At 59.9% G+C, this 12,236-nt stretch overlaps 2 protein-coding genes across 2 annotated transcripts, besides 1 other annotated feature; both read right to left on the bottom strand.

The window, feature by feature from the left end:
* Window positions 1-1,071: 1,071 nt before the first annotated feature.
* Window positions 1,072-2,430, bottom strand: LPMP_171040 (hypothetical protein; the record flags this gene model as incomplete). The annotated part of the gene is made up of 1 exon (XM_010699493.1): window positions 1,072-2,430. One exon carries the CDS (start codon window positions 2,428-2,430, stop codon window positions 1,072-1,074), a length of 1,359 nt encoding a protein of 452 aa, XP_010697795.1.
* Window positions 2,431-4,815: 2,385 nt separating this feature from the next.
* On the bottom strand, window positions 4,816-6,987 carry LPMP_171030 (hydrolase-like protein; the record flags this gene model as incomplete). Its single annotated transcript, XM_010699492.1, has 1 exon — window positions 4,816-6,987. One exon carries the CDS (start codon window positions 6,985-6,987, stop codon window positions 4,816-4,818), a length of 2,172 nt encoding a protein of 723 aa, XP_010697794.1.
* A 5,181-nt stretch (window positions 6,988-12,168) lies between these two features.
* Window positions 12,169-12,236: part of a repeat region that runs on past the window's edge.

Below are 12,236 nucleotides of genomic sequence, written 5' to 3'. Positions count from 1 at the left end.
GGGAAAAAAAGAGCCCGAGAGCACCACAGAGCGGGCGAGAAGGCAGAAGTGAATGGGAAACAGCGCCGTTAGGTGAAGGAGGTGCTTCAGAACAGCACACATGCACACAGGTGAGTACCGGAAAAAGGAAAGGTGGGCGGGCAGCGACGACCCGATACGGACATGAAAAGAGAAAGTGAGGATAGGCTGGAGTGAAAAAAGGAAAGAAGAAAGGCACCGAAAGGGAAGGGGAGAGCGCATTCAGCTGGGCACAGGTGCTGAGAACACAAACGCTAGGAAAAGAGACCAGCCAAGGCCCAGCAGTCGTGGGTCCGAAGACACACAGGCCCAGACAGACGCGTACACGCATACATCAGCGGAAGAGTGGAAAGGGGGAGGAGCGGAAAGCGTACCCGCGGTGAAGCCTAGGAGAGAGTAAAAGGAAAGGGGGGAGGGAGAGACCAGAGCTCCAGTGTAACAACACACAGAGAGAGCGATACACAGAGAGAGAGAGAGAGAGCGAGAGAGAGAAGCAAAAGCGCGAGAGTGTGCCTCATTGTATTACCCGAGACGCAGAGCGAGTCATTGGTTCCATCAAGCAAGCACTTGGGCAGGAGGGCGCACAGGGAGGCGGAGGAGAGAAAGGTGGGGGAAGTCACTCGCCCAGCAGTGCATACACACAACACACTTACTTCCAAGTACGCACCCACTTGCCTCCTTCTCCCCCTCCCTTCCCTCCAAAGCTTTATTTGGGGCGCTTTGCCTCTCGTCCCCAACGATTCTATTTTGGCCTGTCCACACTTTGTAGTACGCGCCTCAAGAAGCTCCAAAACACGCGCACCACCACCACCCACCACCACCACCTCCCCCTCCTTCTGACTATACATACGTACATAGAGATCAACAGCCACAGTTATACGTGTAACGCTAGAAGCGTACACAGCCTTCTGGCTTCGTTTCTGTCGAGAGGGAGAGCCTCACATCCTCCCCCCTACGGTCGCGAGTATGTATGGGTGCGTCTGCGCACTAGACGAGAGGGGGGGAGGAGGAGCCAGGGAGTGCCTGTGTCCGTTCTCCCCTCCACCCCTCCCACTACGCCATAAACTGCAGCCCTACGGTAGACTCTGGGGTACCGTTCAGCAGCAGCTCCGCCCCCTGCTGATCCAACGCAAGACCAGGGATACAACATACTATGAGTAGGTCCATCGACGTCCACGCGAAAATGCGATACCGCGCACGCAGCATGTAGCGCAGGTGCCACCCGTACAAAGCGGAGCCAAGGCCATGATAGCAGCAACAGCCAAAGGGGACACCAAGTGTGAAGAGGTCGAGGAGACACAGCGTAGTCAGGAGTTCAGAGCGCGACTTGGACTCCACCCCTAGGCAGGTGCAACATGGAAACGGCACTGCCTTGACACCGCGCATCTCGGCATCCGCCTGCAGCGCCTGGGCCTGAGAAGCGATGGCGCACCGTACGCAAAAGCATCGGTACACAAAATGCCTACACTTGTGGGAAAGCCGCGCCAGACAACCGGTCGTCTCATTGTGGGCGCTGAGCCGCGCCTCTTGCAAGCTTGCCACAGTGCGGGTGTGGATGTGGCTCAGCGGATTCGACAACGACGTGCCTGGCTCGGGGTGAAGAAGGAGCTCACCACCAGCACGGCGATCGGGCATGGTCGATTGCGCTAGCAGCGGCGCTGTGATGGGCACGTGATAAAAGGCAGCGGTAGTCGGCATGACCGCCGTGACAGAAGTAGCCCATGCGCGCGACCCTACGTTGACAGCCCCGCTGAGGTTGCCTGACGGCTGCTCTCTTCTGGGCAGTATCGGCCTCTCGGAATCCGAGAACGCAAGGCTTGGCTGCCATGACGAGAAGACCGGCTCCCATGAGGCCCGCATCACCGTGCTTAGCGGCACCGAGTAAAAAGCGTTGTGCAGGCACGGTATGCAGAGAGGAGGATAGCACAGCGGCTGTGTCCACCTTGGTCGGTCAAGCACCGCGTTCGCCACAACCTGGGGGCGCTTTGTCAGCCGGATGTGTGGCCGACTGTGAAACAAAAGACGCACGCGACGCTCCTCGGCGGTGGCGATGCGTGCCTGCTGCGGGAGCGCCAGCCCTGTCGGCATGGTGTCCATAGCCAGCGGAATGGGGCTGGTTAGGTGGGTGAAATGTGCAACATCGGGCCAGTCGATGACCTCTGCCGACTCCCCGTTGCGGCTCTCCTCCTGGTGTTGTGGGTGCACATTGGCGCTGGCTCTGCCGTCACTCCCACCGGCCTCCGTGTCGCGAGCCGGTAACTCGGTCCGCTGCTCCACGAGGAGCTGCATAGTGGCATACTCCACGTTGTCGACAGCGTGGTCCGTCAGCCGGAACACGGCGGGATCTGCTCCCGGGCACGATGTGAGGAAGCGACTGGTGCGCCGCTCTGGCTGCAGACTCTGGGAAGGCATCCACGACAGTCGTCGTTGGCTTGGTATGACACACCCTTCCTCCGCTGCCGCACCCGCTTCCGGTGTCGTGAGCTGCTGATGGTTTGTGTGTGATTGACGTCGCCTTCGCTCCTGATCACCCTGTGATGTCACTGGCATCCCGTGGAAGTCAGCTGCTGGCGCTAAGAGCGACATGTGCTCCACAGCTGCGTCGTGGCGAACACATGAGTCGATGAAAGAGGTGACGTGTGTTGTGGACGTGCTCGGGGTGTACAGTGTGGATAGTAACGAGTTCAACGTGACAGCGGGCGTCAAACTAGACCCTTGCGTTGTCGTTGCGGTCGATGCGAAGGGTATGCCTGGTGGCCCAGCGACCAGACCAGCACCGTAGCTGGCTGTACCTGGACGAGCTCTGGAAATGGAAATGACGCCGCTGTTGTGTGTCATGGACAGGCTTCTCCCGCCAGTCTCCGGTCTGGGGATGACCTGCTGTGGCGTCCTGTCAGCTGCTAAGGCACGCGGTGCGTGGTGCGGCTGGGGAGAGGAGCCACCTTGGCGGCGAGTATTAACGTCGTACTCCGTATTCCTTCGCCTTCGCTGCGACACGGCAGCGCCAAAGACTCCGCCGCCTTTGCCGCCGCCATCCAATTCGCTGTCGCAGAGGTCAGACACCGCCGTCCCTCTGGACTGAGGAGGGAAGGTTGGGGCGGTGCTCATCCTCAGCGAGTTTGCAGTTGCCGCCATGTCCGGCAGCAGCGGGAGCCCTGGTGGGGACGGAACAGCTGCCATGGATTCTGGCATAGCCTCTGGCGACGCTGCTGAGGCTCTTGATCGCCCTACCTCCATCGACGCTGCACCGCTGTGAGAACGATGCGTGCCGACACGGCGCGGACTTTGACTAGGCGCCGCTGCGTCGTCTGCATTGCCGTCGTTGGCATCCATATTCTTCGAGATAACCCAACAACTCTCCCCCCGTCGTTGCCCTCCCCCCCCCCGCCTCCTCTCGGCCCTCCACTGGTTTATGTGGGGCGTGACTGTGCACACGAGAAAGGGAATACGGAAGAGAGGGGAGCGCGTGCAGCGCTGTGTTCAGCAGGGAGGTGCACAGGAGGAGGGCTGGAAGACGGAATACACAAACAACGACGGTCCGAAGAAAAGAGCGGAAACGCGCAGGGGTTTGAGTGAGCCTTTGGTGGTGAGAGCATCACACATTTGGCCATGTGGGGGCGGTGGGGAGAGCAGCAGAGGCAGCAACAGGCAAGGGGGTGGAGGAAGAGAAGTGCGAGTCAGTAGGCACAGTCAGGCCAAAAGGCTAGAAGAAGCAGCGGCACACGCACACACACACACACAGAGACAGACACACGTGGAGGCAGCCTATCAGCATGAGGCGAGGCGACATGGGGATACCGGAAGTACAAAATGCACGGCACCTCTGATTTAACTGGAAGAGGGAATGGAGGGTGGGGGGTGGGTACCGAGTGAAGCGCACGCCACCGCTGCACATGCACAAGCAATCCACACGAATACAACGCCACCCAAGGGCTAGCCGGCGCACCGACGTATCGGGAGCGAAAATATGGCAGCGCCCATCATTGTGGCGAGCGCAGATAAGAGGGGATAAGGCAAAAAAAGAAAAACAGCGGTGGAGGAGAATGACGGAGAAGCCGCTCCCAGGCGTACCTAAGACGGTATGCGTCGCACACTCGGCTGAAGCAGCTCAACAGACATGAGCATACACACACACACACACACGCACACTAACGCGCAAAGTGCCGCGGTATCACGCACTCCTCCTCTTCCTTCCTCTGCTGTTCTCTTCGGTTATTTCCCATGCGATGCGTCATTTTGTCACTCGACAGCCGTTGAGCTCGAAGATTTCTTCGATTCATCCGATAAAGTTAGAGTTTAGCTGTGGCGGCTTTCGCCCTCCTGCGCTCTCGCCCGCCCGCCCCCTCGTGGCGCTTCTGAATGCGTGATGGGCACACAGGCAAAAATAGACAGAGGGAGGGAGAGAGGGAGAGAGGGAGAGAGGGAGAGAGAGACAGCGGACAGTGCACACACACCATAGGGAGGGGTCGTGTGGAAGAGGAGACGGGCAGGATGGGAAAGGGGGAGGGGGTGTATGGTCGCATGCCCTGCCTTCGCTTTGGTCTCTTTCACGTTTGATCACTCGCACGTATCACGCCAGGTGCCCACGTCCCACCCCACCCCCTTGTCTCGCCCCATCTCTGTCGCTCCTTTTTCGTCAGTCTGCCCAGACGGGCACCACCACCCCTGCGCAAGCGAAGACGTCACGCGCGCATCTTTCACACACGCGCACACACACGCACACACCTCCCTCCCGCAAAGGCACCCGAGTTTTTCTGGGCTCCCTCCTCCCCCTTCCCACGGTCTCCCTCTTCGCTCTCACATGTCAGCGAAGGAAGACGCGTCGTGGAAGTCCTGCGATGCCTCGGAGTGCAAGAAGGTCTCATCAGCTTCTCGCCCCGCCGACTCGATCCTGGATGCGAGAGAGAGGTGAGTCGTCCCGTCATACGCCGTTTTGACGCTACCTGTACTACCTGCACTGGCTGCAACAGCAGGTTCCAGCGGAAAGGCTACAAAAATTCCATCAAGTAACACCCCTGTCACACCCTCGGGGGTGGCAGATGGTGTCGCACCGACGTTTGCCTTGCCCGCTTCAGAAACCGCCGTACTACCCGCTGCAGTGGCAGGAGCCCTGATCCTGCTCTGTTGCGAGGTAGGGTTCTTGCGTAGGTACTCCTCCACTGGAATACCCACCACCACTGGGTGGAAACGAGGAAGCTGCTGCCGCGACGGCGCCTTTGCCGGCTCGGCGCCGTCGCCGGAGGGGCAAGTGGACACCCCTACACCCAGGGCAGCTACCGACGACGATGCAGACAAAGAAGAGCCAGGGCATTCTGTCGCCATCTTATCAACCGAAGGACGTCCACCTCTGACAATCCCCCTTATGCCAGCTCCGCCCGCAGCAGCAGCGCTGCGCTGAGGATAAGGCACCAACTCGTGCCAGCGCGAGGAACTGCACGGCACAAACGGCTTAACTCCCTCCATGTGTGAAAGCAGAGGAAATGTGCGCAGCTCGGCGGTACTCGACGACGGCGCCACTGCCGCGACACTGGCGGTGGGCAAAGTCACGGCGTTTGGCGATGATGACGGCTCCTCTTTCCGATAGATGTTCCCCGAAGAGGAGATTGCCGGCCCGTCGCCGGTGGATACTCGACTCGCAGCCAGGTGCTTTTCTGACTTCAGCGGTGGCCATGGCACTGGCTGCTTCACGATGGCCGATTTCGGCACACTCAGCGTCGCGTAGGGATCACGCTGGAAGAGGTTCTCCACCATGACGGCTTCCGGCACGGCTGGGTTGCTGTTACCGCCCGGCACGGCCACCATAACTGAGCGACAGGCAGCCTTACCGATGGGGGAATCAGCGTCTGCGACGACTGGCACAATAAACTCGCCCAGTGATGCCATCATCCGCGACGTCAAAACTACTTTGTCGTCTGAACTGCCAGAGGGCTCGTCCCCGTCATCGCCAGCGCCCACCTCTGATGCACCTCCTAACCTCCCTCTCGAATTCCCGCTTCTGCTGTCATCGCCTGTCGCTGACGGCAGCGCCGAGCGCAGGCATCGCCTTGCGGGATCTGTCGAGGCCGCCATGTCGACAAACGCGGCAATGACGGTGGAGAAGAAGGCCGGGTGGAAGTAGTGACCCATACTCTTCAGCACGAGCAGCCGCGCATACGGCAGCATCGCTGCCGTCCGATAACCATTCATCGGCGGCACCACGACATCCTGCGCCCCATGCACAATAAGGGCGGGCACATGCAGCTGCTGCAGCAACGCATCGCACCCGGCGGCGCGGCGGATCGCAGCGGCCTGCCGCACTAACCCCGAAGCATAGGAACTGCGCCGCAGCGACATTAAGAACCGCTTCTTCAGGTACTCGCCGTCGGGGGGCAAGGCGTAGCGGAGGAGGTGGCGTAGAGAGTGGACACGGAACTCCAGCAACTCGTCAACGGTGCAGTTGCGCGGCGGTGGACGCAGCATCCAAAGCTTCACCCACAGCGCCGGCTCCGGTAGGTCAGGCGCATTCGTCGACGACATGACACTCGTGAGGCTCATCGTCCGCTCCGGCGCCTGCAGCGCAGCCCGTTGCGCAATCATGCCACCCATGCTGACACCGAATAAGTGCGCACATGGGATGCTCAGCGCGTCGAGAAGCGCCCAAGCGTCTTCAGCCATGTCCTCGAGCTGATAAGGGAGCTCCTCGCCGAGCCACTTGGCCGCACGGCCAGGCAGTAGAAGCATTGGTACTTTGATCTTGCCACAGTTTTCGATCTTGGTGGAGTGACCAATGTCACGGTTGTCGTAGCGGATTACATAAAAGCCGGCGCGTACGAGGGATTCGCAGAAAGCCTCATCCCAGGCGGAGAGTTGCATGTTGAGGCCGCCGATGAGCAGCACTGCCGGCAGACCATCATCAGGGTTGCCGAAACACTGATAACAAATGTAGATTGGTGCACGGGAGGTAGGGCAATCGCGCACTTTAACGATCATCTCTGGTGTACGCGGCACGCACGGCAGCTTCCGCTTCGGTGCTTCTCTGTCTGGGCAGGCTGCTCCGGCATTGGCGGTGGCGGCAGTGCCAGCACCAGCACTGCCCAAGGAAGCCTCATCGCAGCGAGGAGCGGGTGAAGAAAATGAATACGACGGATTCGCCGCGCCTTCAGACGGCGTCAGCACCACTCTGGAAAAAGACATTTGTGGAGATGACAGCTTTGCTGACTAGAGAGAAGCGCGCACAATCGCAAGCACACGGATATACGCCAACCCGAGGGACTCGAAAGACAGAAGAACGCGGCAGGGGGGGGCAGGGGGGAGGACTATGTCACCGCAAACAGCTCTGCAGAAGAGTTCACCGCACCACGCGTGCGAGAGGAAAAAGATGTGCGGGCAGAGCAGCGCACCTCGCGAAGCCCCGAAAACGGGCGAGCGGGGGACGGGGGGGAGAGGGGGGGGATGAGAGTAGGCGGCGGCAGAAGTGAGAGAGCGATGAGCAGCATGAAAACCTACACAACAAGTAGCGGAATCAGCAAGAGTAAGCGAAGCGAGCGAGACTATATGAGTGTGGGTGTGGGTGCGGGTAGGGGGTTTATAGGCTACGAGAGATACGAAAGTTCAAAAACCTCAAATGCTGAGGCACGAGCACACCGCGCGTCAGGGAAGAGGGAAGCACACGCAGCTATAATAAGCAAAAAAAAAATGAAGCGGCGGGATCCGGAAATACTTCCTGGACCGTCGTCGACATGAGAGGGAAGGAAAGAGGGAAGAGGGGAAAGTGAGTCATACCAAGGACATGAGCGAGTCAGCATGTTCGACTCGATCACACCAACTTGTGACGCGTGCTCGGCCGGTCCGCATACACCACAGTCATAGCGGCAGGAATAGAGCGTGGCTGCTCTACAAGTGTGTAGATGTTTGGCTGTGCTGCGTTTGTGTCTGGACGAGGGCGCGGAGCCACCCGTCCGTTCAGCTTCCTGCCCCACCTCCCCCGTGTCGGTAGGGGTACCCACTTTGGGTTTGGTATGGGGAGTCAAGGCTGGACCCGTCTGCGACGCTTTCGTTGGATTTCATGTGACAGGCTCGTGGGTAACGCATGGCAGGTGGGTCATGCAGCTACATGTTGACTACATGTCTGTGTGAGTAGCCCACTCGAAAAGCAGCGAGGACAGAAGTCGTATACACATGAAGGTGAGCCAGAACGCCAGCAAAGAAAGAGGATGAAAGGGTCTCAGCTGCGCAGCGCACCGATCGGCGCTGCGCTGCATTCGTACAGTCGGTGGGGTCGTGGTCCCGACGCGTGCCTGTAGCGGTGGCGCGCTTTGTCGCCCAGCTCACGCACGCGACACCCCACCCGTCCAACATCGCGTCAGTGCAGAGGCTGTACACTGTGCTGGCCGTCGCCATCGGCGTGATACGTCCCGCGGTGTATTCACTGTGGCCACACTAAGACCGCTCGCCCAGCTCATGCCGGTGTACGCGCGGAGAGCGCAGCCAGCGATGCACCATGCAGCAAACAGCTGCGACTCACTGGAGAGTAGCCGCCCTCCCCACTCCCATGAGAGGCCTCTTAAATCGATAAACCGGAATCATCACGACTCGGGCCGTGAACCACAGTCGCCGCAAGACACCCGCGAGCTGGCCCACTGTGTCGGGCTTCGAGCCCATTCCGCGCACAGCTTCCTCATCGCATTTTCTCCAAGACAGAGAGCGTCTGCCTTACGGTCGTAAGCGACCCCTGCAAGCGTGTACTTGGGGGAGGTGGAGGCAACGCCGGTTTTGGTCTTGGTTGAGAGTGCCGCTGAGTCGGCCCGCCGCCTGAACCGCCGGCTCGATTGACTGTCTCACCGCTCGGCATAGGCCTGCAGACTGCACGCCATTCATCTGCACATTAACTTGCACGCTCGTGGCAGGTCGCGCGGCGTAGGAGGGAGGGAGAGGGAGGCAGCCAATGCTGCTCTCACCGCTCGCACCACTTCAGGGCCGGCTCGTCATCCCATTGGCATAACTCTCAGCTGATCAGCCATCCGGCCAGCGAGGCAGGACACGGAGAGGGGCCACAGCTCGAGAGCCGTGGGCACCTGGAAAACGGACGTTTTTAGGCTCGCCACCCCACCGGCGTCGCACAGCGCGTTCTGCCACGGCGAACAGCCCAGTAAGGCGCCCGTCTTGTATCCTCAGCGGCGACCTACGTGTTCGTCGCTCGTGAACACAAGATGAATCGTCCTCCTGATCTGTCCACCTGTCTTCCTCACCACGGAGATGGCGGAGCCGACCACGCAACTGTGTGAATAGCAGCATCCTGTGATGCCCGCCCTCTCGAGGGCTGCGGCGTCTTCCTCTGGCATGGCAGCGGGGCTCTGTGAGGCGGGCGGGCCGCGCAGGCAGGTACAGAGCAACTCCCACAGTCCCCCTCCTTATCCTGCGGCCTCGCTCCAACCGCAGCGCCGCACGCACAGCCGCAACACCCAGGGGTCGCTGTACAGCGGGCATGGAGCCGTGCTGGTAGGGGCTCGTCTTCTGAGGCCGCAGTCCACTCCTCGTCTCTTACAGAAGCGGTACGCCAACGAGCCGGTCCCCAGACGACGTGCCACCCGCAGCTGCACCTCGGACATGGCGGACCGCTGGGTCGCCGAGTGGCACAAACTGCGGGGAGTGCATGCCGAGCAGCGGTACCGCGTGCAGCAGCGGACTTGCCCCTGGCAGAACCTCCGGGGGGTGGAGGGCCACTCCTCTCCGCACACCCTGCACTGAGTACGTGCGCCGTGCTAGACACTCTCTCATTCTGAGGGGTTGGGCATGGAAACAGCTTCTTGTCCCGCTTTTCCCTCTTCCAGTGGCCTCGGTGCGTACGGCATCGAAGGATTGAAGCTAGGAGCCGTTCGCCGCCAAAGACGCCGCGGTTGCTTGCACCGCAGTCTGCTGTGCGCCTATCCGCTCGACCTTCGATGCCAGCTGGAGAATGAACTGGCACAGGTTGTGTCCGTCGTGCTGCGACAGCTTGCTTGGATTCAGCAGGTTGAACGCGGAAGACGCCTTTCGGAAGAGCACCTATCATTCATTCTCTCTGTGTGTGTGTGGAGGGGGGGTCATTTCGCGATGGGGCTTCCAAAAGGCAGCATAATTCATATGCTTCCAGGCATGCCGCAACTTGTCCCAAGCCAGCATCCGCTTCTTCGCCTGGCAGTGGGCGTGATCCGCCTCCATGAATCTGCTGAGAACGGTCTCTCAGCAGATGCTGTGGACCGGGTCCCCGAGGCGATAGATATACACCTCGGACGCCTGCACCCTCTCCCTTCGCAATGCGATGACTGCGTCGCCCGCAGTCAAAATCGACACATGCGTGGGACGCCCGCCTGTTCCTCAGTCTTCAGAGCCTCGGAGACACGATCGGTAGCCGGTGCGATGGCTGTTGGGCTCAGCGAACGCGAGGCTCTGTCATACATGAGAGGCCCATGCACGACTGGCCTTCCAGCATCAGCCCATCGGAACTCCACGGGAACGGGCCCCTCTCTCTGCATCATGAGGACCACAGCCGCATGCAGAATATTCCTGTCTGGCGTAGTTCTTCCAGCGTGAGAGGGTAAACTGAAACGCCATGATATCAGTGGAGTGTCGTATGATGGGCGTGCACGTGCCCCCTTTTCATTGCGTAGTCCCCGCAGAGAGTGACGCGCTCACTTGCTGGATTAGGAAAGTGAAAGAAGAGGGGAGTGAGGAAGCGAGAGAGAGTACATGGTCAGCGTTACGCTGGGGGCGATCCAGTGGGGAGGGGGAGGGCGGGAGGACCCCCAAGGAGACAACAGTGCGATGGACTCGCAAGACAGAAGACCACAAACAGGCGGAGAGGGGGGGAGAACTCAGCGCACCTTTTGGAGGGACGCGGGGGGGGGGGGGGCAAAGGGAGGGGCACGCCGAGAAAAAGGGCCGAGGCTGAAGAAAAGCGAGCGAGCGAAAGCGAAGAAGGAAAGGGAGGGCGACACAACCGGAGTGCGATGAAGAACCGAGCCGAGAGCCAAAAGAGAGACGTGAAAAGTACGGTAGAGTCCCCCTTTCCCACACGACGATGACACTTTCGCTGGGCGGCGCTGGTGTTGGTGGGTGAGGTTGGAGAAAGCACTGAATGAGTGCTGTTTAGAGGCCCCGCATCCGGGTGGCTAAGAGGGGCCCAAGGCGGTCACGCTGCTGCACACGAGCCCCGCAACCCGAACAGGAGGATAAACAAAGGTGAAGCAGAGGGGGAGGGGGGCAGAGGTGCGTCAAGAGTGGAGCACAAGTATAAAAATGACAGCAACACGTACGCCCCACCCGCACACCGTGCAGGTCGGTACTAGAGAAGGGAAGCATGCCTGATTAATGGCAGTGGGGGTGAACCGAAGGAGAGAAGTTGGAGAAGGGGGAGGGGTGTAGGGTCGGCGGTGAAAGACGCGCGGCTGAAACAGCACGCGAGAGGGTTTGGATAGGGGAAATGCGGTATAACCCACATGTGAGTACGCGAGTGAGGGAACCAGGTAGGTTAGTGTCTGAGGTGAGGCGAAATAGTGAAGCAAAAATAATAGTCAAGGCCACTGCGGTAATTGGGGGGGGGGGGGGGGGTAGAAGCGAAAGGCGGTGGCGGGTGCGGCGCTGATCGGCCTGCGCCCGATGCAGAGACGTTTGTGCACCCCACTGGTGGCTACTCGAAAGCACGCAGAGGTGGAAAAAATTGCGTGTGGGTGGGGTGAAGGGGGAAGAGAGGAGCAAGCTGCTGAGCCACGTACAGCCAGACAGCAGCACACGGGTGAGCCGATACACGTACAGAAATGCATCAAGCGGCTGTCTATAGGTTTCACTTGCTTCTCCGACTCGCTTGCAGTTCATGGCACGTACACACAACCTCGCACAGACCCCTGGCGTGTAGGTACGCTGCTCAGCTGTGCCTCTTTCGGGGAAGGGCCATCAGAGTATCGGATGGTGGTGATAAGCGTGGGCGGCCTAGACTCCCATTCGTATCACCACCAAGAAACGTGTGAATGCAGGGGAGGTACACACACGACCATGCACACCCTCACCCATATTCCCTCACTCACCTCCCCTCCCCTCCCCACTAAGAGATAAAAAGAGAAGCAAACAAAGACGTCGGCAGAAACAAAGCAGAGGTGGTGTTGTTATTGTTGTTGTGCTCTTTCGATGTGTAATTCGACCACGAGCAGGTCAACGAGTACGCGCATACAACTACAGCCCACCTGCACCTCCGTCGCGCCACG

The sequence above is a fragment of the Leishmania panamensis genome, assembly GCF_000755165.1.
Source record: "Leishmania panamensis strain MHOM/PA/94/PSC-1 chromosome 17 sequence".
In the NCBI taxonomy this organism is placed as follows: Eukaryota; Euglenozoa; class Kinetoplastea; order Trypanosomatida; family Trypanosomatidae; genus Leishmania; species Leishmania panamensis.
Note: the sequence above shows the minus strand (reverse complement) of the source record. Positions and strands in the feature narration are given on the sequence as shown.